Source organism: Cornus florida, unplaced genomic scaffold, assembly GCF_030987335.1.
Source record: "Cornus florida cultivar Cherokee Brave unplaced genomic scaffold, ASM3098733v1 CherokeeBrave_3.0.0_Hap2_Chr07, whole genome shotgun sequence".
Lineage (NCBI taxonomy): Eukaryota > Viridiplantae > Streptophyta > Magnoliopsida > Cornales > Cornaceae > Cornus > Cornus florida.
The window spans coordinates 7,201,412-7,225,000 of record NW_026775577.1 but is presented as its reverse complement, the minus strand read 5'-3'; the positions used below and the strand labels follow the sequence as shown (position 1 = coordinate 7,225,000).

Here is a 23,589-nt window from a genome sequence, read left to right as displayed (position 1 = left end):
GTATATAATTTAAAAAAATCAAAATTAGTGGATAAAATTGTAAAAAGAAAAAATTTCTTACCACCCTATCACAGGTCCCATGCCTGGTGGTAACGTCATTTAGTCCTGGTTAATTTGGGTTCGACTTCACTTAATTGCAAACAATATTTTGGGGCCGTGCCTCCGCAGTAAAAATCCGTATCTTACCCGGTCCATGCGGGGCCGTGGGATAGGCACTCTGCATTTATCCTAGGATTAGTCAAGACAAAACTTTGAATACCCTAGTTAATCTAAAAAAAAGAAAATAAAAACTATTTCACAACACCCAAAGAACCCCTAATTTACCTATCCAATGCATTTTTGTTTTCTACCAAAGGCTTGTAGTTCAATGGTGTAACCTCCCCTCCCCGCCCTCAAAGAGGAGGGGAGGGGTTTGAGCCCAGGCGTGGGTAAAAATGAAACACCAACGGCTATAGTAATAATAATAAATAAAAAAGCATTATTGTTTTCTGAAGTGACACAGAAATGAACTGCAGGTAGCAAAAGTATAATGGTAAGTAGAGCATAACACAATTCCTAGTTCTATCTGCAATCCAGTACACCAGTATGCTATATTTTAATAACCTGGAACTGACAAAAGTGAGGTGGATTTGAGTCTCAAACAGCCATTTTAGAAAATAATAACGTATGTATAATGATAACAGATTTTATTTATCGTCTGTGTACGAAGTTTTATGTACCAAAAGAAAAGGGCATGAATAATAGTAAAACCTAGCTGAATTGTCATCAGCCCAGTTCTACGGGAAATAAATAAAAAATAAAAAAAGAGAAACAACTTAAACGTCATCCGCTCAGTTCTAGGGAAAAATATCTATAATTGTGTACTTCTGTACAGATAAAAAAAATTCTGCATGGTAAGTTTTTAGGAGCACTATCATGTTTTGGGAGAATCAGAAAATAAGTCACTGGTTCAAGTTTCTGACAACCTAACAAAATATACAAATGCAGAGTTACATGTATTTTATACATGTACACAATTGCGTACAATATATATACATAGATATAATATATATATATATATGAGTAGGAGTTAATGATGCAAAAAACTTGCACATAGCCCCCTTAAATATATACATAGATATTTATAAGTGTTAAGGATACAAAAAACTTGCACACAGCCCCTTATATTTCAATTTCGTAGTATGTATTCTTGCAGCATCTATATTTGATATTTCTTCCATCCACGGAGAAATATTCTGGTGTGATTATTTGGTTACGTTGTACCATAACCTGATCTGCTGTCAGATAACAGTCTGCATTCCCAGTTACCCTAAATCTTCAGCAACACATGCAGGCAAAACCAGTTTTAACCCCCCACTCACACCCACACACACACATCCATGCCAATGAATTTATTCGACTCGTCCAGGCCCAACAATAGTGAGGTTAAGAGGGGAAGGCAAGTAAACGAGATATATATATACACACACTTTCTACCACATGGATCGTTTAGTTCCTCTTGGCCAACTATAATCATCTAGAGTAAAAGGTAGTGGTAGATTCCAATGAACGGAAAACTAACAGTACAATGATAACATACCATATAACTGTTTTAAGGAGCTCATTCAACCTCATATTTACCAACATTTACCTTTCTAAGACTTCGATTTTCAGACACATACTGTATCTACTTGAATTTTTAGCATTTGAAGGAACAAACTTTTTCATTGAAGATAACAAAACATCACTAGCAGCAAATAATATATGAAAACGTCTTCTTTCTGATTGCGCATGGTTAAAGCTATTTTAAGAAGCTAGTTTCAGGCTCATCGTGACACTTACTGAAACGAAAACAGAAGGCATCATCGCAATGAAAGGAGGAGGCAGCAAAATGATGCTTCTAAATATCAACAGTACAGAACCCGAACCCCAAAACCAGAAAGCAATATTAGGAAAAAGGGAGAAAATAAAAAATAAAATGACACGAGATATTATACAATGAAATGATACAGGCAAAAATATAGCAAACAGTTCAAACATTTACTTGTCAGACTAAAATTTTATGTTAAAATAAGTACAAAAACTTTCTCCTAGTCTTCGCCATTGCAAATCATTTACAGGAATGTATTATCAAAAAGTACTAGTTCTCTAAAACCTAGATCTCAGAGAGACAAAAATACCTTCCAACTTTAATCCTCAGCAGCATGAAGGAGGGGAGAGGTGCGCCTATCACCGCTTCCAGAATGTTGGGTTGGCATCAGAGCTGGATCTTGATATGCAGTAACTAATTTATCGAGGAAATCAGAAATTGTAGGATCATTTTGGTCATCTCTGTCCTTCTTTATCAAACACTGAATCACACCAAACATTCAGGCAAATATTGGTGGGAAAAACTAATATTATAACAAGAAGAATTCATAAAGAAAACAATTCCAATATGAAATGGGCAAACAACAACTAATCAGGATGTCTGTATCTACAGAATATCTATGCCTTGATAATAGTCTGTTAAGTAATGTATGTTGGAAGATGCTGTGTTTGGAGAATATCATTATAGGAGTGATTTAAATCACCGCTTGACAGAATATAGATATGAGTGAATCAAGGGAGTGATTTTTTTTTTTTCCTGGGAGTGATTTTAGGAATCTTTCCTATATCATATTTATCACATGTTTGTATTCTACCTCTAAATAGAGGGAATCATTCTATGCAAAAACTAAGAGAATATTATAAAAGTGATGTAGCCCTTTGGGCTCTTTGTGCTGTGGATGTAGGCCATAGTGGCCGAACCACGTAATATCTTTGTGTTCTTGTTTCATTTCTCTCTTCACTTATATTTTATTGTTTATAAAAATGTATTCGAAATACAGAATTCATAATGTCAACCAACATAGATAAATCCAGTAATAATCTGAAAAAACCAGAACCGTTTTGTGCAACTTAAAAACATCATTTAAGCTGGTGCATATGGGTCCTTTTATAAAATTGAAATGAGACATTAATTATGGAATAGGATGCATAGGGACCTCAAAGAAAAAGGCTAGAAGAGTATATTCTCTATACAGGTTCAAAGGGATATCGAAAAGGGGTCGAAGGGCTATTTAGGAGAATCTAAGTAACAAAAACGGATTAATTAAATAGGACACATTCGCACTAGGTGGAGAAGTGACAACTATGCAATGAGAAAATTGGGGTAAAGTTGAAAAAGAGAAGACTAAAGAAATTTATGCAAGTTACTTAGCAGATTTGATAGTTGCACATAATGACAGATCATAGCTACATATAAAAAGTGTTGTCAGGGAATTATTTGTTATTACTTATATAATGTTGGGGCTTATGTGTAATTTCTGAAAGTTATTATTATAAATAAAATGTGGTGGAAGGATGAAAGTATTATTTCATTCTCTCTCTTTCCCCATCTCCCTCTCTTTTTTCTCTCATCCGCTTTCTTCTCTTTTTCTTCTTTATTATTACTTATTCTTGATTTGATTATATCTTAAAGTCAAAACATGATATCAGAGCATGGCCCATCTCCCTCTCTTTTTTCTCTCATCCGCTTTCTTCTCTTTTTCTTCTTTATTATTACTTATTCTTGATTTGATTATATCTTAAAGTCAAAACATGATATCAGAGCATGGTTTGTAAAGCTCTAGGTGTGTAGTTGAAACCCTATGGCAAGTTTGTGTAAACCCTAGTGGGTGTGAAGGGTTTTGAAGAGATTCCAAGATGAGATTTGTTTGTAAGTAGTGTTAATTACATTCACACATACCGCGGATCCGCCCCTACTTAAAAAAAAAATTGGACCTGTTTTTTATCTATTGCAGTCTCGATTGGTGTTTTTTTTGTGTTCGCGGGGTTATGCAAGAACGGCTTTTTATTTGTCGTTCGTGATTCTGGTATGGTCTACTTTGTTGCTTTCTAGAGTTTGTGTGGTGATTGTGTGGTAATCTTTCTAGTTGAAGTTTGTGTGTTAGAGAGGTGGTTCTCTACGTATTTTGTTGCTGTTTTTATTTCTGAGGATTGTATACTCATAAACTGTTTGATAAAATGTCTTGCTCAGAAACTTCAAAAGAAGTTGGATCTTCTCCTAGTCTTACTCCAGTATTGGGAGGTAGTAGTGATCACCATCCAGGCCTTTGTATTACGATTGTTAGGTTGGTTGAGATGAACTACATGGAGTGGACTCAATTTGCTCGTATACATATCACTGGTCGTAGGATGATCGACTATATCGAAGGGACTATCACGTATCCCTCCAAAAGCGATCCTGAATTCAAAGAGTGGAGTGCAAATAATCACTAGTTATGACGTGGATGTTGCAGTTAATGCAGCCACAAATGAGCAACGATTTCTGTTTGTAAAAACAACTAAAGAGCTATGGACGGTTGTGGAAGAGACGTATTCCTCGGCAAAACTGTATGAACTCCAACAGCAGATTTCAAGATTCAAGCAGGAAAACCAAACTCTTGCTACATATTACCACACTCTACGTGGTAAATGGAAACAGTTAGATCACTACCAAGACTACATACCTATGTGTGCAACTGATGTTAAAGCATTTCATGCTATGGTAGAAAGGAATCGAATCTATGAGTTCTTGGGTGGTCTGCACATAGTTGTTAGCTCAAGGCACACAAAAGCGCAAAGGCCTTCTGGAGCCTGAGGCGCAAGGTGCAAGGCGAGGCGCTCGCCCGACTGAAGCAAGGCACAAGTTGAAAAAAAAAAAAAAAAAAAACCCACCCAATAAAAATGCAATAGTATATATAGAGATGCAAAAGTCAACTAAATCAATTACTTAAGTTCAATATTCAACATAAAGATGCCAAAGCCAACTAAATCAAGTACTTGAGTTCAACAGTGAATAATTAGACATATTAATATAAAGATGCAAAAGTCAACTCAGGAGAATTGTGAGATAAAACTAAAACAAACATAGACATCATTTCAAACTTTCAAATACACAGAGTCAAAGTAAAATTAAGTAGTCTGCTACTCTACTGTGAAACTTCCTAAACTTTCAAATACACACTAAATTTTAAAAACCAATTATGGGACATCCAATGATTTATGTACAGCATCATTCATGTTGGAGGTCATAGACAGGCAATATAAAAAATGAGATTGATTCTAATAAATTAATAATTAAACAACCAGTTTCAGAGAAGACAATTTTGGAAAACAAAAAGTAATTGAAGCCAGTTATTTTTAATTAACATAAAAATAGTGTTTTTAATAAGAAAATCAAGCAAAATTGATGAAGCATTGAAGCTAGTTATATAAGGGTCTCTAGAATTTTGCTTCTAAATAGACGTGACAGCAAAAGAAAGGGCAGTTATATAAGGGAAGTTATGTAACTTATGTCTCTCCGTGACAGCAAAAGAAAAGGAGGAAAAGGTTGAAGTTGAAAAAAGAGAGAAAAGAAGATTATTCTGCTGAGAGAAGAAGAAGAAGAAGAAGAAAAAGAAAAAAAGAGAGAGAAAAGAAGAGAAGAAGAGAGAAGAAGGAGAGGAGGAGAAGCCGAGAAGGACTTACCTAGAATCGCAAGCTTCCTCTATCGGCAAAATCGCAAGCTTTCTCTGTCGGCAAAATTTTGCTTCAAAGTTTCTTAGCCCTAGCCCCCCCTCCTCTTCGATTCACTTTTACACTTGCCTTTTTGCTTTTGCTTTTGCTTTTGCTTTTATTTTATTCTTTTTCTTTTTGTAAAGTTGCTAAAGCAGTAATAATAAACAACAAATAAATAATAAACAAATCATAAGTAATAAACAAATAGCAAATAGTAACAAATAAAATGAGGCGCGCCTTTTCTACACCTAGGGCCTCTCGCCTCTTTCATAAAGGCGCTCGCCTGTTCAAAGACCACTGCCTAGGGCCTACACAGGCACATGACTTGCGCCTGTAGGTGCCTTGCACCTCAAGAGCGCGCCTTTGGCGCTTTTGACAACTATGAGTCTACATCCAATATACGAGTATGCCAGGGTACAAGTGTTAGGCAGGTATTTAGTCTTCGATTCACTTTTACACTTGCCTTTTTGCTTTTGCTTTTATTTTATTCTTTTTCCTTTTGTAAAGTTGCTAAAACAGTAATAATAAACAAATCATAAGTAATAAACAAATAGCAAATAGTAACAAATAAAATGAGGCGCGCCTTTTCTACGCCTAGGGCCTCTCACCTCTTTCGTAAAGGCGCTCGCTTGTTCTAAGACCACCGCCTAGGGCCTACACAGGCACATGACTTGCGCCTATAGGCGCCTTGCACCTCAGGAGCGCGCCTTTGGCACTTTTGACAACTATGAGTCTGCATCCAATATACGAGTATGCCAGGGTACAAGTGTTATGCAGGTATTCAGCCCCTACTCTGTTAGAGATGTGTTTTCTTATATTCAGGCTGAGGAGAGTAGAATAAAGGTAATATTTGCACTTGTATACACTAAGCCTGAGCCAGAAGTACCATTGTCTGATAGGTCTGCTCATGCCACATAACAATGGAACAAGCCCAATCCTCCAAAAGGAGGGAAACAGGATGACAAGAGCAAGTTGAGGTGTGATCACTGTGGGCGTACGCCACACTAGGGAAACATGCTAGAATCTACACAGTCGCCTTACTCCAGGGCCTGCTCATGCGAATGCTAGGCCAAGGCCTAGTCCATTTAGGGGGTTATCTACGGCACATATTGCAGAGCGTGAGACTACTTCTATTCGTCATGACTCCTTAAAGCCCCCGAGTTCTTTTTCCGGGACTGAACTTGATGCTCTCCGACATCTATAAGCACAACATTCCTCCATTTCCACCTCATTCAGTACATCAAGTTTCCACATTATGTAGTGGGGGCCACTCTGGATCATTGATTCAGGAGCCACTATTCACATGACTGGTATGGCATCTGTTTTTTCTTCGTACAGTTTATGTTCTTGTAACGATAAGGTTAGCGTGGCTAATGGCACCTTCACCTCTATTGCAGGGAAGGGCACTGTTTCTACCTCTCCTAATATTACCTTATCCTCTATTCTTCATGTCCCAAAGTTTACCAATAACCTCCTTTCTATCAGTCACATTACAAAAGGCTTGAATTGTAGTGTACCCTTTTTTCCATCTTACTGTGTGTTTCAGGACTTAGACACGGGGGGGACGACTGGAAGTGGACGTGAGGACAATGGCTTGTATTTACTGAACGCGAGGCCAACTTCTTATTATGTTGCAAGTCAATATAGTGTTAGCAACAGTAATGTCAATAAAGATCTATTAATGCGATGGCATCATAGACTAGGTCATTTACCTCTTCTTGTTTTGAAGCATGTGCTTTCCCAGTTTGCTTCTGTTGAATCTTTTGAGTTAAATTGTGAAACATGCGTTCTTGGCAGCTTGTTCATTATGACATATGGGGTCCTGAATCTACTACTTTGTTACTTTATTGTGTTTGTTAATGACTTTAGTCGATATACTTGGCTTTATGTTATGAAAACCAAAGATGAAGTTCATACCATTTTTAAAACCGTTCATAGGATGCTATGTACTCAGTTTGGTTGTCCCCTCAAAATCCTTCGATCTAATAATGGTGGAGAGTTTATGTATGGTGGTCCTGTCTCCTTTTTTGCTGATAAAAGGATTTCCATCAAACCTCTTGTTTCAATACACCACAACAGAACGGTGTAGATGAAAGAAAACACCGTCATATTACGAAGGTGACCCGTTCTCTTCTAATTGGGATGGGAGTGCCAAAAAGTTATTGGGCTGATGCAACCTTAACAGCTACATACCTCATCAATCGCATGTTGTCTAAGGTTCTTGGCTATCAAACCCCCTTCTCTGTCTTATACCATGACACTGCCTTGTTTACTGTCCCTCCGAAAGTGTTTGGTTGTGTTATGTTCACATTCATCATCGCAAGGACAAAATGGACCCTAAGGCAATCCAATGTGTCTTTCTTGGATACTCCGCCACTCAGAAAGGGTATTGGTGTTATAACCCTACCACTCGTCGTCACTTTGTCTCCATCGATGTTACATTCTTTGAGTTTGTTCCTTTTTTTCCCACTGCTCAGGATTCTCTATAGGGGGAGACTAGTATACAGGTCCTCCTAACACTAATGATTTGCAGCATGAAATGCCCCCTTCCTTTGCCTGTTCCCATTTAGGGGGAGCTTCTTACTGAGGTTCTTATGTTTAGTCCTCCTAACACTAAAGCTTTGTAGCAGGGAAAGCAGCCAATTGTCTACACTAGGAGGGCAAAACAAGTTTTTGACTCACCTAGGACCAAGAAGTCTCCCTCGATCCAGGTAATTCCTTAGTTGACATTGATACTCCTAAGTTTTCCTAATAGCATTCCTGTTGATCTTGATGTCCTTATTGCTTATCGTAAGGGTGTTCATAGTTGTACAAAACATCCCATATCTCAGTTTGTATCCTATGATGCCTTATCTCCAACATATCGTGCTTTCACTTTGTGTATCTCCTCTGTATCTGTTCCTTCTAGTGTTTGTCAAACTCCATGGAAGAAAGCTATGCTTGAAGAAATGAAGGCCCTTTAAAAGAATGGGATATTATTCCATTACCTAGGGCTAAGAAACCAGTAGGCTGCAAATGGGTCTACACAAGAAAGTAGCATGCATACAGAACAATTGAGAGATATAAAGCTCGGTTATTTGCAAAGGGCTTCACTTAAACCTATGGAATTGATTATCTGGAAACATTTGCTCTAGTTGCCAAGATGAACTCTATACGTGTTCTTCTTTCTTTGGCAACTAATTTGAATTGGCCCTTACATCAGATGGATGTAAAGAATGCTTTCCTTCATGGTGACTTGGAGGAAGAGGTGTATATGACTATGCCACCACGGTTTAAGCTAGTGCAAGCTAAATAAAGCTTTGTATGGGTTAAAGCAGTCGCCACGTGCTTGGTTTAAGAGGTTCAGCACTGCTGTAAAAAGAGTAGGGCACACACAGAGTCAGGCAAATCATACTCTCTTCATCAAGAAGCACCAAGGCTGCACCACTGCCTTTATTGTATATGTCAATGATATTGTCATCACTGGAAATGATTCAGAAGAGATTCGTCAAATGAAGTCATTCTTAGGGATAGAGTTCGAGGTTAAAGACCTCGGATCATTGAGATACTTTCTTGGCATTGAGGTGTGTAGATCGAAGAAAGGGGTGTTCATTTCTCAAAAGAAGTATGTGTTAAATTTGTTGGCTAAAATAGGCAGGCTTGGAGTTAGACCTACTGATATTCCCATTGAGCAGAACCATAGGCTTAATGATGTAGATGAAGATCCATTAGATGATGTGGGAAGATTTCAGCGATTGGTTGGGAGACTGATTTACTTATCTCTCACGCGCCCGGATATTACCTATGTTGTTAGTGTGATTAGTCAGTTTATGCATGCTCACCTTGAGGCAGCTCATCATGTTCTTCGCTACATCAAGGGTTCACCTGGTAAGGGGATATTGTTTGGCAGTCATGGCCACTCGCGTGTTGAAGCCTATATTGATGCTGATTGGGTAGGGCCTGTGACAGATCGACAATCTACTTTAGGATATTACACATTTGTTGGAGGTAACGTTGTTTCATGGCGAAGCAAGAAACAGTCTGTAGTAGCTAGATCTAGTGCAGAGGCTAAGTTTAGATCCATGGAACATGGAGTTTGTGAGTTGTTATGGCTACGTACAATGTTGGGTGAGTTGGGTTATCCTATTCGCGAGTCAATGAAGTTGTATTGTGACAACAAGGCTCCTATTAGCATTGCCCATAATCCAGTATTGTGACAAAGCACATTGAAGTCGATCGACACTTCATCAAGGAAAAACTTCGTCTTAGACTGATTTGTACTCCATACGTCAACACACATGATTAAGTTGCTGATGTTTTGACTAAGGGTGTGAGCAAGACTTGCTTGCAAAATATGTTAATCAAGCTGGGTATGATAGATATCTTTGCACCAGCTTAAGGGGGAGTGTTGTCAGGGGCTTATTTGTTATTACTTATATAATTTTGGGGCTTATGTGTAATTTCTTAAACTTGTTATTATAAATAGAATGTCATGGAAGGATGAAAGTATTCTCTCATTCTTTCTCTCTTTCCCCATCTCTCTCTCTTTTTCTCTCATCTACTTTCTTCTCTTTTTCTTCTTCTTCTTTATCACTTACTCTTGATTTGATTATATCTTAACGTCAACAAAAAGCTTTTCGTAAGAATGGGTTTCATTTATAGTGGTGGAAAATAATATTCCAAACCTTTCGCATGTTCTCCATTACTTGTTTGGATAAGAGTGATGTTATAGAATATATAACTTCAACCAAAGGGATCAACAAATAACATTTATGAAAGGGATTCTTCCTACACATAAGGCTCAGTCTTTGAATAAACAGTTGAATCCAAGGACATAAAGAGTATTTAAGGATGATGGTTTAGCATGGACCAGGGAAAATAACTGGAAATTTGCAACAAGAATTGTTACAAGGATGCAATAGAGAGAATGCGAGAGAAACGTATGAAGAGAATGAGAGACTGTTAAACCACAAGGGGCTGCCTCCTCTATATGTACAAATTACATATAACCGCTAAGAGTATAAGTACAAAGATGCTGCTCACCAATAACCAGTCCACATAATGCTCAAGTAGAATGAATATACAATTAATCAGTGATTCAATGGAGCTTAATCAACTCAATGCCATTATGTTAGTCTGTATAATGAAACAAAAAGGGCATTGACACCCTAATTAGATCCTTGACATAAACTACTTTCTGTGCTAGAATATCTTGAAAAAAAGAAGTAAAAAAAGCAGATGAGAAGATAAATACTGTACTGCTGCCAGAATCTGGATGGAATTTAATCTTTAATTCATGGATCACCTCAAAATGGCAGCTCAAAGGGCCCTTACTAGAGAAACATGGTGGCAGAGTTGGCAGACAGGAAAATTCATGTTTGTCCATTATCCAACTCTCTGTCTGCAAAACTTTGTCAGAAAGGTTGTTTGCTGTTGTCACATCATAAAATTCTACAAGAAAGGTTGTTTACAGTTGTACTTTTGCTCCAAATATAGTAAGATATCTTCTTACAGAGAACGGCTGACCGTTAATTCACCTCCAGTTGAAATACTAGCATTTTGTTAGGAAATTGAGTCGTGTTGGCATACTCCTCAACAAAACATACTTGTAACAGTGTCAAAGTGTCGTTGAGTTGATCGAGGACATCAATTGAAGACACGGTGGATACAAAAATGCAAAGACTGTGGATATTAATCACACACTCAGGTTAAAGGTAAATGGAAGTTGTAAATTTAGTTTTACCTATTTTTGTTCTTGGTTGGAGTTTTAAAAATGTTTCAATCGAGAGGATACACAAAAAATTAGTGAAATTCTAGTATGTGTTGATCGATCGTCAAACCATCGATTGATTGAACCTGTCTAAAGATGCACGAAATTTTCCCCAATTTAAAAAGAGAAATTATGCACTTCAAACATTTTCCAACCCTTTTTCCCTCTCCTTTTCGTCTATTTATAGACGGTTACAACCACTCCTGAAGCTTTCTAACTGATTTTCTTGTGATGGGCTGGCCTTGTTTACTTTCCTTTTGTTTGGGCCTAACCCCTTTCATCCTATTGTGGGCTTCTCTACTGACCTCTTGGACCTGGGCCTGCCCAGCGAGGACTTGCTCCATTTCAGCTGCTCTTACCCGACCCGTTCTCAGCAATCTAGATCGTATCAAACCCAGGTCACTTTTGGTAATCCTCATCTGCCCCCATAATCTCTCCCTAATTAATTAGGGTGAGATTATCGAAAAGACACAATCATGATTTGACGGCTCGGAGTGATGACATGGGGAATCGAACGGCTGGCCCAAAGATCCATACCTTGAGATCTGCTGTGCCACTTTTGCCTTAACCCTTTGAACACTGAGTCGCCTTCATTTCTTCTCTTTAAAAACCCTAATCCCTCAATCTCTGTCTTCCTTTAATCTCTCCCACCTTCATCCTCTGTCGTCATCTTCTCCGATTACCTCTGTCATCCTCCTGCATTTTCCGGCGAGTTTTTCTTTGCGATTTGGCTCTTGTATTGTTGCAGGGTACTTCGTGAACTCATTTCCCAAGGTCAATTTCTTTCTCTTGCTATTCTTTTTGAAAGAAAAACTTTTATATCCAAAGATTCTTCTCCCTTTCCATGGCTCCCCTTAATTTGGACGCCATTCGTTCTAAGAATAGCATCCCAAATGACATTTCCTCAGAATCTATCCCACAAATCTGGATGAGAGCTCTGGTGAGGGTCTCCTTCATGGGGAAATTTTATTCTCTACTATTCACTTAAACGTAATTAGGTTCCCTCTACACCCATTCTTCTGTTATGTCTTCAACAAATTGGGGCTTTGCCCTCTGCAGGTTAACCCTAACTATCTTAGGGTAATTTCAGTCCTTCTGCTCTTGAACCGTGATAGGGGTCTCAATCTAGATATTATTGACCTCCTCCTTTGTTACCGAATTAACAGAATCAAGCACAGCGAGAAGTACTTTCACTTCTATCCTATTGAAAAACGATCCATCTATACGGACAAGCTCTCTTTTGAAAAGGGTTGGAGACAGAACCTAATTGGGGTTAGTGGGAATTGGCGAACTCCGTTCGGTCAGTCCTTCCCTATCCCTACCACCTTTGGAGAGTGCTCCGTATCTGGCTATAAGAAGCTTAAAAAACATCCCACTGACTGCCATTGTGAAAATTGCCTTCCCCGTTTTTGTACTTTTCTTTGTAAATGTCTTCAAATACATCATGATGAACTGGTTTACAGCGTTTGCAGGCCAAGCTTGACGTCTTAAAGGAGAGAGTGCTGAACAACATCCCTTCAGCTACTGACTTGCTTACTTCTGACAATCTTTCTGACATTTCTCTCTTAGGATCTACAATGGAGAGTATTCAGATTCCATCCTTCAACAGAAGGAGGCACTCTGCTCCCGCTCCTTCTGCTGCACCTGTCACCCCAACAACTTCCTCAACTGTCCCAGCTCCAGAACAAGTTACGACTATCCCAGTTGTAAATCTAGTTGCAAATCATTCTATTGCTGGGCCCTCTGCGTCCATCCCTACTGAGGCTCAAGTTGCAGATCACTCTACTGAGGCTCAACCCACTGCACCGATCAATAAGTCCTCTAACATTCTGTCTGACACTTCTTCAGATGACACTCAGGATGTTGGGGGTTCTTCTCAAAACAATGGAGGATCTCCTCTAGTCCGAGCTGGTATGTCACACAAGAGCCTGGGCAAAAGGCCAATGCCTAAGGGTGGTCGTGATCAGAGCGACATCCCACCAGTGTAGAGGGCCAGGGTGACCTGTTTCAGGATCACTGATCCTTTACCCCCTCCTCAGTTATTCATACCGGAGGGTGAATCTACCAGAACCTCTGGTTCCACCCCATCCATTCTCCCATGGTGCCCCTTGCTCAGCCGTGAGGATGGCTCGACCATTGGCCCCACAAATTCTTTATTCCAGGACCCTCTTACTTCATTTGCTTTTTACAAGGGTTTCTGAACTCCCAAGGATCTTGAGATCCAGAACAAGATGACCTTTAGTGAGATGTACCGGCGGTTCCTAGCAGCTACCGTTGAAGTAACTCTTCCTCCCCTTGAGATACATTTCTTTTTCATTTAATTATTTGATGGTTAAACTGACCAGAACATCCTTTCCCTTGTGCAAACTCTATTTGGGATGTTTACCTTCCAGAAGAGCATTGAAGCTCTGAACAAGAAGCTTAAGTCTCTCTCCGCTGGCCTTAAGAGATATGTTGAATTAGAGAACTTGCTTGAGGCCAAGAACTCTGAGCTCTTGGTTAAGCTGAATGAGTCAGAGAAGGAAACGGCTGCTCTAACAGCTAAGAGGGATGCTCTGAAGGCTGAACGAGAGGCCCTTAAAGCCGAATAGGACTCTGTTCAGGATGAAGTTGATGTCTTGAAGACTGAGAAAAATGTTGCCCTGACTGAAAGGAATTTGCTGAAGGCAGAGAAGGGTGACCTTCAGCGTACACTTATTGTTGAATGGTCGACCCATGCAAACTCAAAAGAGAAGTTCTCAAATGAACGCTTTTCTTTGCTAACATCATTGGCAAAGTTGAGGGTGCATGAGAGCTCTCCATGCCCGCTTCACCAGAACAAGTGCTCTCAGGCTATGTTACCCGGACTCGGGTACGGGTGTCGGACACGGGTACGTGTCTAGGGGTCGGATTCGTCAATCTATCAATTTTCAGGATACGGGGACACGGATTAAAAGTGTCCAAATATTGGACACGGGTACTTGGACACTTTGAAAAGAGAGAAAAATTTGTAAGTTTTTTTTTATATTTGAGACAATCATAAAACTAAAAAATATATATATAAATTGTACTTTTTTATAAAAATTTTATAATTATTACTGCATTTGTTTGCCTCATTTGATTTGTGGCATGTCATGGCTATGCATTCCCCTGTTACTGCTATTTTATGGAACCTGTAAATAAGAAATTCTGAACTGTAGGGCTTCTTTTGTATACCCAAGGGCGGGTTTGGGCTTGGGCTAATATGCCTCTGTATGTGCATCTTGGCATTTGGGCCTGTACAAGTCAAAGCACGATTAAAAAGAATGACTAATTCAATATGGGCTAATATGTCTTTTTGTGCATTTTAGTCATTGATTGATGCTTGGGTTTTGGGCCTGCACAAGTCCAAAGCACAATTAAAAAGGAGGCCCATTCAATGTACATGGTATTTATAAGAGTACTGTAAAAAGCAAAGTTACAGGCTTACAACTGTAACCCACCACAGTAATGCTTTACAGCTGTGTCCCATCCCTTATCTTTTCAGATCCAAATAAACAGGTGTTAAGTTATTAACAATTGCGTGAAACCACGCTCAAGATGGCACAAAAAATTGAACAAAAGCCAGCGCGTGCTAGTTCACAAACAGCAAGTGTCTTCAACCTCCAGACCACCGATCCGAGCCAGAACGCCATTGTTGAAATAGAAAGCTTCGTATGGCTACAAATTTAACAAAAAAACACGAAAAAAATTCCTGATCCTTCACAAGCATCAAACTACACATCATTTTATGTATTTTCTTGGTCAGCCGTGTCCGATTGAAGAATGGAGGGTCGGACGCATATCCCGTGTCCGTGTCGTGTCGTGTCGACACGGGCACTCTGGCCTTCACTGACGAGTCCAGGTAACACAGCTCTCAGGTATGCTGAAGGGTACAGAGATGGCTTCATCGACCATTCTCCCCCTGAGGGAGAATCTAGCACGGTCCTGATGAGCTGGACGCTTCTCTGAATATCAGTCCACCAAGCAACTACCAAGATCCACCCTATGACCCTGCTGAAAATATCTTCATTGAATGCATATAGATTGCAGCTTCAGGGATTGCTCCACCCTTTCACCCTCTGAACGTCCCTCCTATCACCACTATCATCCCTTCCACATCAGTTGTCTCTGACAGACTTACGCTGACTGAGGGGGTCATCCATCTTGACTCTCCCCCCAGAGATAATGAAGCAACTAACGGTGGAGAGGTCAACAATGAGCTAGAGGGTAATGGTAGGGGAGACAATGAGTCTGGGCTAGGAGAGGAACCTGCCAACTAAAGTTCTGTGGACCTCTGCAGCAGTTTTTTATTTTTTTATTTTTTAATTTTTTACGAGTGTTCAAGAATCCATGTACCTCCAAAACATTAACTCATGTACTCAAGAACTCGTTTTGTGATAAATGAAAAGGGAATGATATACCTGTTTTTGGCAAAACTTCCATTCTTTAATTCTGAATGACATAATAACTTGATTTTTTTTTTTTTTTCATCTCACAAGTGTTTAGCGTTCGGCCAATAGTGCCACTTGCCACTTCCTTTGCTAAGTGCTTGGCGTTCGGCTAATAGTGCCACTTGCCACTCGGCATGTATTCAATTTTGTGAAGGAGTCTGGCGTTCGGCTCGTAGTGCCAGTTGTCATTCGCTCTGCTAAGTGCCTGGAGCTCGACTAGAATGCCACTTGCCACTCGGCCTGTATTTAATTTTTTGTGCAGGAGTTTGGCATTCGGCACGTAATGCCAGTTGCCACTCGCTCTGCTATGTGCCTGGCGCTCGGCTAGAATGCCACTTGCCACTCGGCATATGTTTATTTTTTGTGCAGGAGTCTGGCGTTCGGCTCGTAGTGCCAGTTGCCACTCGCTCTGCTATGTGCCTGGCGCTCGGCTAGAATACCACTTGCCACTTGGCCTCTCTTTTTTTTTTTTTTTTTTTAAGCAAGTGTTTGGCATTCGGCTTGTAGTGCCAGCTGCCACTTACTTTGCTAAGTGGGAAGAGTGCCAATCAATTTTTTAAGCAAAATAAACTTCTTTCATAAATCTTGGGAATTTCATACACTTGCGAGTATGCAAGTCAGAACGAGCATTGTTCAGAATTAAATTCTACTTCTACTGGTAGTACCTTTTCAGAGACGTGGCATTCCATGGTTTATTGACCAATCTTCCTGCCATGGTCTCTAGAACGTATGCCCCCTTTCCTATGACTTCTGCAACCCTGTATGGACCTTCCCACGGTGAAAACATCTTTTTGACTAACCCCACCTTCTTTTTCAGAACCAGATCGCTAAAGGCAAAGTCTCTATGCTTCACCCTTTTGTTATGGCTATTCACGAGCGTCTGCTGATAAGATGCAAGCCTTATTGCAGCTGCGTCTCTTTTCTCCTCCAGCAGATCAAGATTAAACCTTAACATGCTATCATTCTGTTCTTGATTCCATGCTAAGCTTCTAACGATTGGAACTAAGTGCTCGACCGGTATTACTGCCTCGGTGCCGTACGCCATAACGAATGGGCTCTCCCCGGTCGGCCGTCTCGAGGTTGTTCTGTAAGCCCACAAGACGTTCGGAAGCTCGTCAACCATTTTCCTTTTTCATCTTCGAGCTTCTTGATGCAGGGCAAAGATTATTCTGTTCGTAATCTCAGCTTGACCATTTGCTTGTGGATGGCTAACTGCTGCCAACTTCTGATTAATTCCATACTCTTCCAGCAACTCTCTCACTTGCTTGCTGTTGAGATTAGTCCCATTGTCCATAACAATTGACCTTGGAACCCCAAAACGGCAAATAATATTGCTCCAGATAAAGCGCCTTACTTGAGTTTGGGTCACACTTGGATACGGCCCTGCCTCCACCTATTTGGTAAAGTAATCTGTGGCTAGCAGAACGTATTTGTTCTGTGACCTCGCGGTCGGCAAAGGGCCAACCACATCCATCTCCCATTGCGCGAAAGGCCATGGTGTGGCCATTACGTGCAAGTCTTCAGGTGGTTAATGTATCAATGGTCCGAACCTTTGGCATTTATCGCATTTTCTGGAGAATCCTTCTGCATCCCGTGACATGTTCGGCCAAAAATACTCCTGCGTCATCACTTTATGCGCTAGAGATCTTCCCCCTGAGTGATTGCCACATACACCTTCATGAACGGTTCGCAAGATCTGCCCAGCTTCTATGGGGGTAACACATTTTAAGTATGGACCTAAAAAAGACCATCTGTACAGCTGATTTTGCACAATAGCATACTTCGCAACTTTTGGCCTGATTTTCCTTGCTTCATCTTTCCGCTCGGGCAGCACACCATCCCGTATGAAAGTCAAGATTGGGTCAATCTAGCTCGGCTCGTATGGTATAACATTAACTTGCTGAGGGTCCAAACTGGACGGTTCATTAAAGATGGATGGCTGGTTCAACACATCAACTGGGACAACTCTAGCCAACGTTTCTCCAAAACTAGATACACTACAGGCCAATCGATCGGCAACTTCATTATATTCTCTCAACAATTGGATGAATTTGATCTGATCGAAGTCTTTCGCTTCGTGCAGAACAGCAAAACGATAGGCTTCCATTGTCTCATCTTTGGTTCCATATTCTCCAGTTACCTGCCGGATTATTAGCTGTGAATCACTAAAAGCAACTAAACTTTTGATCTTCAATTCCTTAGCCAACTTCAGTCCAGCCAGCAATGCTTCCTATTCAGCCTCATCATTGGTTGCGCTGAACTCAAGTCTAATCGCTTGACTCAGCGTGGTACCCTCTGGTGTTTAGAGTTTGATCCCAATTCCTGCTCCCATTTGATTTGATGAGCCATCGACGAAAAGTTTCCATGAAGAACCTTCACAATCCTCTTCTAAGCCTTCGATATCACATTCTAGCAGGAAATCAGCCACTGCCTAATCTTTGATGGCTGTTCTGGGTTCATAAGTTATGTCAAATGATCTCAGCTCTATGGCCCACTTTATCATTCTTCCCAACAGATCTGGCTTATGCAAGATCGTCCTTATAGGGAAGGTGGTCAAAACGACAATAAGGTGGGACTCAAAATAATGCCTAAGTTTCCTTTTGGCATTTACCAATGCCAGGATCACTCGTTCGGCCTTTAAATACTTTCTTTCTGGTTCTGCCATTGTTTTGCTGACATAGAACACCGGGAACTGTTTTCCTTCCTTACAGCGAATCAGAACGGCCCTTGTAGCAATGCTGGACACACCAAGGTACATAAAAAGCTTTTCACCCGACTCGGGCAGATAAGACTGGAGGCTTCCGCATATATTCCTTCAAGCTGATTAGTGCCTGTCTTTGCTCATTCCCCCAGGCCTGCCTTCCATGGCCTCGTATTGTATCAAAAAACGGCTTACAGCGATCTGACAATTTAGAAATGAATCGACTCAATGTGGCTATTCTTCCTGTGAGTGCTTGCACCTCTCTGACCGTTTTTGGTTCTGCATTGCTAATCAGAGCTTCTGCTTGGGCTGGGCTGGCTTCAATTCCTCTATAATTGACCACGTGTCCCAAGAATTGGCTAAAGCTCACGCCAAATGAGCATTTGGTTGGATTAAGCTTCATTCCATACCTCTTTAACACGCTGAACACGTCTTGCAAGTGTTCCAAACGATCTTCCTTATTCTTACTCTTTACTACAATGTCATCAATGTATGCCTCCACAGTCTTCCCCATTTGATTTTTGAAAATCTTGCTGATAAGCCTCTGCTAAGTAGCTCCAGCATTCTTTAGTCCGAACGGCATGACCTTGTAGCAATATGTTCCTTGCTCGGTGACAAAAGAAGTTTTCTCTTCATCAATGGGGTCCATAGGGATTTGATTGTAGCCTGATTACGCGTCCAGGAACGTTAACCGTTCGTATCCAGTAGTGGCATCCACCATCTGGTCAATCTTTGGCAACGGGAAGCTATCCTTCGGGCAAGCTTTGTTCAGATTGGTGAAGTCAATACATACTTTCCATTTCCCATTCTTTTTCTGTACAACGACGACATTTGAGAGCCAAACCAGGTATTGGACCTCTCTAATGAACCCTGCATCGAGCAATCGATCGATTTCTTCAACTATAATTTGATTGCGCTTTGGAGTGAACCTTCTCTGCTTCTGCCTTACAGGCTTTGCGTTCGGATCTACATTGAGAGAATGACAAGAAACAGAAGGACCGACTCCTGGCATGTCTAAATGGCTCCATGAGAACACATCTGCATTCTGAGACAAGAAATCAATCAACCCTTGTTTCTCCCCTTCTACAAGTCTTGTTCCCACTTTTGTGGTTCGGTCTGGCTTCTTATGGTCGATCTGCACGTCAACAAGAGGTTCTTTGGTCAAGACCGAAGGCTCCTCCTCCCCACTGTTGTTGGGTGGAGGACCCTATAATTGCTATCTTAGGCTAGCAGAACGGATGGAGCTTTTCCTTTTCCAGCAGACTTCAGAGTTACAGAGCAGCACTCCTTGGCCGCGACCTGATCTCCATGAATGTCAATCACTTTGTTCCCATCTGGACCTAAACATCTCATCACTTGATGCAGAGTTGATGGAATACCCTGGACTCTGTGGATCCACCCTCTTCCCATCAGAAGGTTGTAGGAGGGATGGATCTCAACGACTACAAATGTCACTGTCAGAACTCTTTCAGCAGCCTGCACAATCAATTCTACCATGCCTATGGGCTCCACCCGTTTCCCATCGAACCCCAGCAACGGATTTCCTGTGGGTTTAAGCCTTTCCGGCTTGATCTCAAGCCGGTCAAATGTTACTCTGGGCATGACATTCGCACTGCTTCCTGGATCAATCAGAACTCTTCGCACCAACCAATCTGCTACCGTCAAATTGACGACCAATGGATCTTCATAAGGGGTCTGAATGCGCAACAGGTCCGTTTTGTTAAACTTTATCTGTGCGGATGTGTTCTGCTGATGCAAAGCATGCACACTGCCAATCCTCCTCTTCATCTGTGCTTGGCGTAGTCGCGTTCTGAGCAGCTCCTCTGACTCTGCTGTCTGTTCAAGTCGGCCATGAATTGCATTTATAATCCAAACGGGTTGAGTGCTATGGTGACTCGGCTTCTGAGTTCTCTTGACCTGCTCAGCCGGTCGGTTCTGCTCTTGTGCTGGCCCTTGAACATATCCTGCAAATTCCCCCTTTGCGATCAACATCTCCACTTGCCTCCTTAGGTTCCTGCATTCATTAGTCTGATGACTAAAGTCACTATGGAAAGCACAATGTTTAGATTGATCCCTCTGTTCAAGAGGTTGTCTGATTGGTAAGGGAGGGCAAAACTTATCTTCTCTTGATACAGCCTTGCCAGAGTAACTCTGAGTGGAGTAACTAACTCTTCCTCTTTGGGCCTCTTCTCGGCCTTCCAGGAGGTCTGACGTTGTGGCTGAGCTTGTTTTTGCCGGATCTTGGCTTTGGACTTCTCCTCTGTTGAGATAATTGATGTCTTCCTTGCATTAGCTGCCTCTTCTTCTTCCAGACGCACAAAACCGTCAGCTCTCTCGTTCAACTCGTCCATGGTCTTCGGCGTATTCACCACCAGGCTTGTGTGGAATGGTGTCCCTCGGTTCATTGCAAGTTTGAACGCTTGAACCACTGTGGACAGATGACATTCCATTACTATGCTCTTGACAAGGTTGAACCTGGTGAGGAAAGCTTGGCGTCGTTCATCTTCGTGCTGCTTCATTGTAAAGAGGCTTGAAACGTCCTTGGCCGGGCGTTTATTCCCATAGTACTGGCTTATGAACTTGTCGCACAAGTCCTGGAAACTAGCAATTGAACCTTGAGCCAGATTCTTAAACCAATTGAGGGCTGGCCCAGCCAAACTTGTAGGGAAGCACTTGCACATCAAAGGATCATTGTTCGTGTTCAAAGCCATTTTCAATTAAATGTGGTAGATGTGATCGATCGGGTCGATTGTTCCATCAAACAAAATGAAGATCGGCATGGAAAACTTCCTTGGATTTGGAGCGTTTAGGATTTCGTCAGTGAATGGAGATACAATCGTTCTTGCTGATGAACGGAGTGCTTCATTCTCCCTTGAGAACCGTGATGGAACTCTATGGTCTGTAGATCTCCTCTCTAAACTCCTGTAATCAAACGTTGCCATTGAAGGCCGATAGGGTGGATCAAACGATCTGTCCTCCGCAAACTCACTTTGCCACGGTGATGCAGCCCTATGATCAAACGTTGGCGCTTCCTCTCGCATAATCCATTCGCGATGTGGATCCAAATGAATAGATCCCTCTCGATCCTCTACCTAACGGACATTTGGAGGTAAATTGCCTACCAAAATTTCTTCACGATGAGGATCCATGCGATTGATACTTTCTGGATCACCTTGATGAACAACATTTAACGGCAAGACTCCCTCTCCTACCGGAGGTGGCCTTGAAATAGTAGGAGCCTCACGACGCTCCATTCCAGCTCGTAATTCTGCATTCTCTCTTCTCAGGGCTTCGATCATGCTCATCAACTCATCGGGCTTCGACTGTTGGCCATTCTCCAATGGATTTGAGCTCTCTCCTCCGATCATCATTCCTGATCAGAGCAAAGTCAGATTTCTAATCAGATCTGAGCTTTACTAATGCGAACGCACTAGATCTGGACTCAAACTAGTTGAATTCCGACCGTTATCAGCCGGATTTGAATTGCTTCAGCCACGAGCTCGCCAAATTCAGCAATCTCAACAAGTCTCAACTGCGCAGCTCACCGGAACAAACACAGATCAGATCTGCGTAAATCGGACGCCAATCTCTCGAAATCAACTGGAACCGAGATTCAGCAAGACAGACCACGATTTCATCGATCTTGATTCAGCTTTCAGAGATCAAGCGTCTTCTTCATGAATTACTCTGGATCGAATTGATTTGGATTAAACATCAATCAATCCTCATCGTTTCCCACAGACGGCGCCATTGAAGATGCACAAAATTTTCCCCAATTTAAAAAGAGAAATTATGCACTTCAAACATTTTCCAACCCTTTTTCCCTCTCCTTTTCGTCTATTTATAGACGGTTACAACCACTCCTGAAGCTTTCTAACTGATTTTCTTGTGATGGGCTGGCCTTGTCTACTTTCCTTTTGTTTGGGCCTAACCCCTTTCATCCTACTGCGGGCTTCTCTACTGACCTCTTGGACCTGGGCCCGCTTAGCGAGGACTTGCTCTATCTCAGCCACTCTTACCCGACCATTCTCAGCAATCCGGATCGTATCAAGCTTAGGTCACTTTTGGTATCCTCACTGTTGAATCCCGTCAAGTTCCGATAATCTTTGTTTTTTTCCCCCTTTCCTCTATGAAAAATTGTACTGGTTTTCATCTCCAGAATTGATAAAGAGGCTCATTTGAATAACACTTGGTCCAAATTAAAAAGATAAAAGCACAGTTTTTACATGAGGGATCATATTGGACAAATGAAGACAGACCAATGAGTTTCTGCACCTACAAGAGAACTAGAGAGTTAAGAGTTTTGGAATATGCATAGGGTTCTTGAAAAAATAAGCAGAGTGGGAAGGCTAGTAAGGTTTCACAGAGTGTGAAATGAATGTAATTTGCAGGGCGGTGAACTGAGATAACGCGACTAACAAGGCTGGAGATTGCAAAACAGTCGAATGAGAGGAAGCCCAAAGAAAGAAGAACCAGAAATCAAGCTAGGGTCCCTAAAGTATCGCAGAAGGAATGAAACTATTGCACTCAGAAAAGTTATTCTGCAATGGATTCCACATTCTTTTGTCCCATTAAACTGTGATTACAGCCTCTTCATAATTTTTTTTACTTGAAGCTCATGTTCCTTACTAGAAAATGAAGTGGAAGCTCTAATTATTATTGACTATTCTAAACCAATTTTATTACGTCAAGACCAACCTGAAGACTTAAGAAGGGCCAGTAAAATAGCCAAGCCAAGGCCAAGATTGGACACATACTCTGCGACTGCCTACGTTATGAGAACATATATTACACAAACTCAATCATAACTGTTCTGAAGTGTAAATTTGACGACAATATCTTATCAGAACATATATCTGACCAAACCAAACTTAAAAACTACTCAAGCTCCCACATGAATCTTGCTGAATTCACATTCCAAATCAAAGCAAATTCTCTTCCTCAATATGCTTTTAGATGGGACATTCCCATCCAAAATATTTAGAACCAACCAACCAAATAAATATGAAGACAAATGGGAAGTAGATCGTGCTCAACATCCATCTGATGCTCATTAGTTTTTATTTTGTTCTTCCATCTCTTTTGCTATACTGGAATTCACAACCTAATAAATGCAAGATTTAATAGCAAATGTTTCTCGATTAACT

The 23,589-nt window shown here is 41.0% G+C and overlaps 1 protein-coding gene across 5 annotated transcripts in view; it reads right to left on the bottom strand.

Annotated features, from left to right (window-relative positions):
- Nucleotides 1–1,927: 1,927 nt before the first annotated feature.
- Nucleotides 1,928–23,589, bottom strand: part of LOC132315940 (CSC1-like protein HYP1) — a 44,045-nt gene continuing 22,383 nt past the window's right edge. For all 5 annotated transcript variants that reach the window (XM_059814390.1, XM_059814394.1, XM_059814391.1 and 2 more), the window contains exon 11: nt 1,928–2,330. In XM_059814390.1, coding sequence (XP_059670373.1) covers nt 2,169–2,330 — 162 coding nt within the window. In that variant the 3' untranslated portion in view covers nt 1,928–2,168. The remainder of the gene's footprint in view (nt 2,331–23,589) is intronic.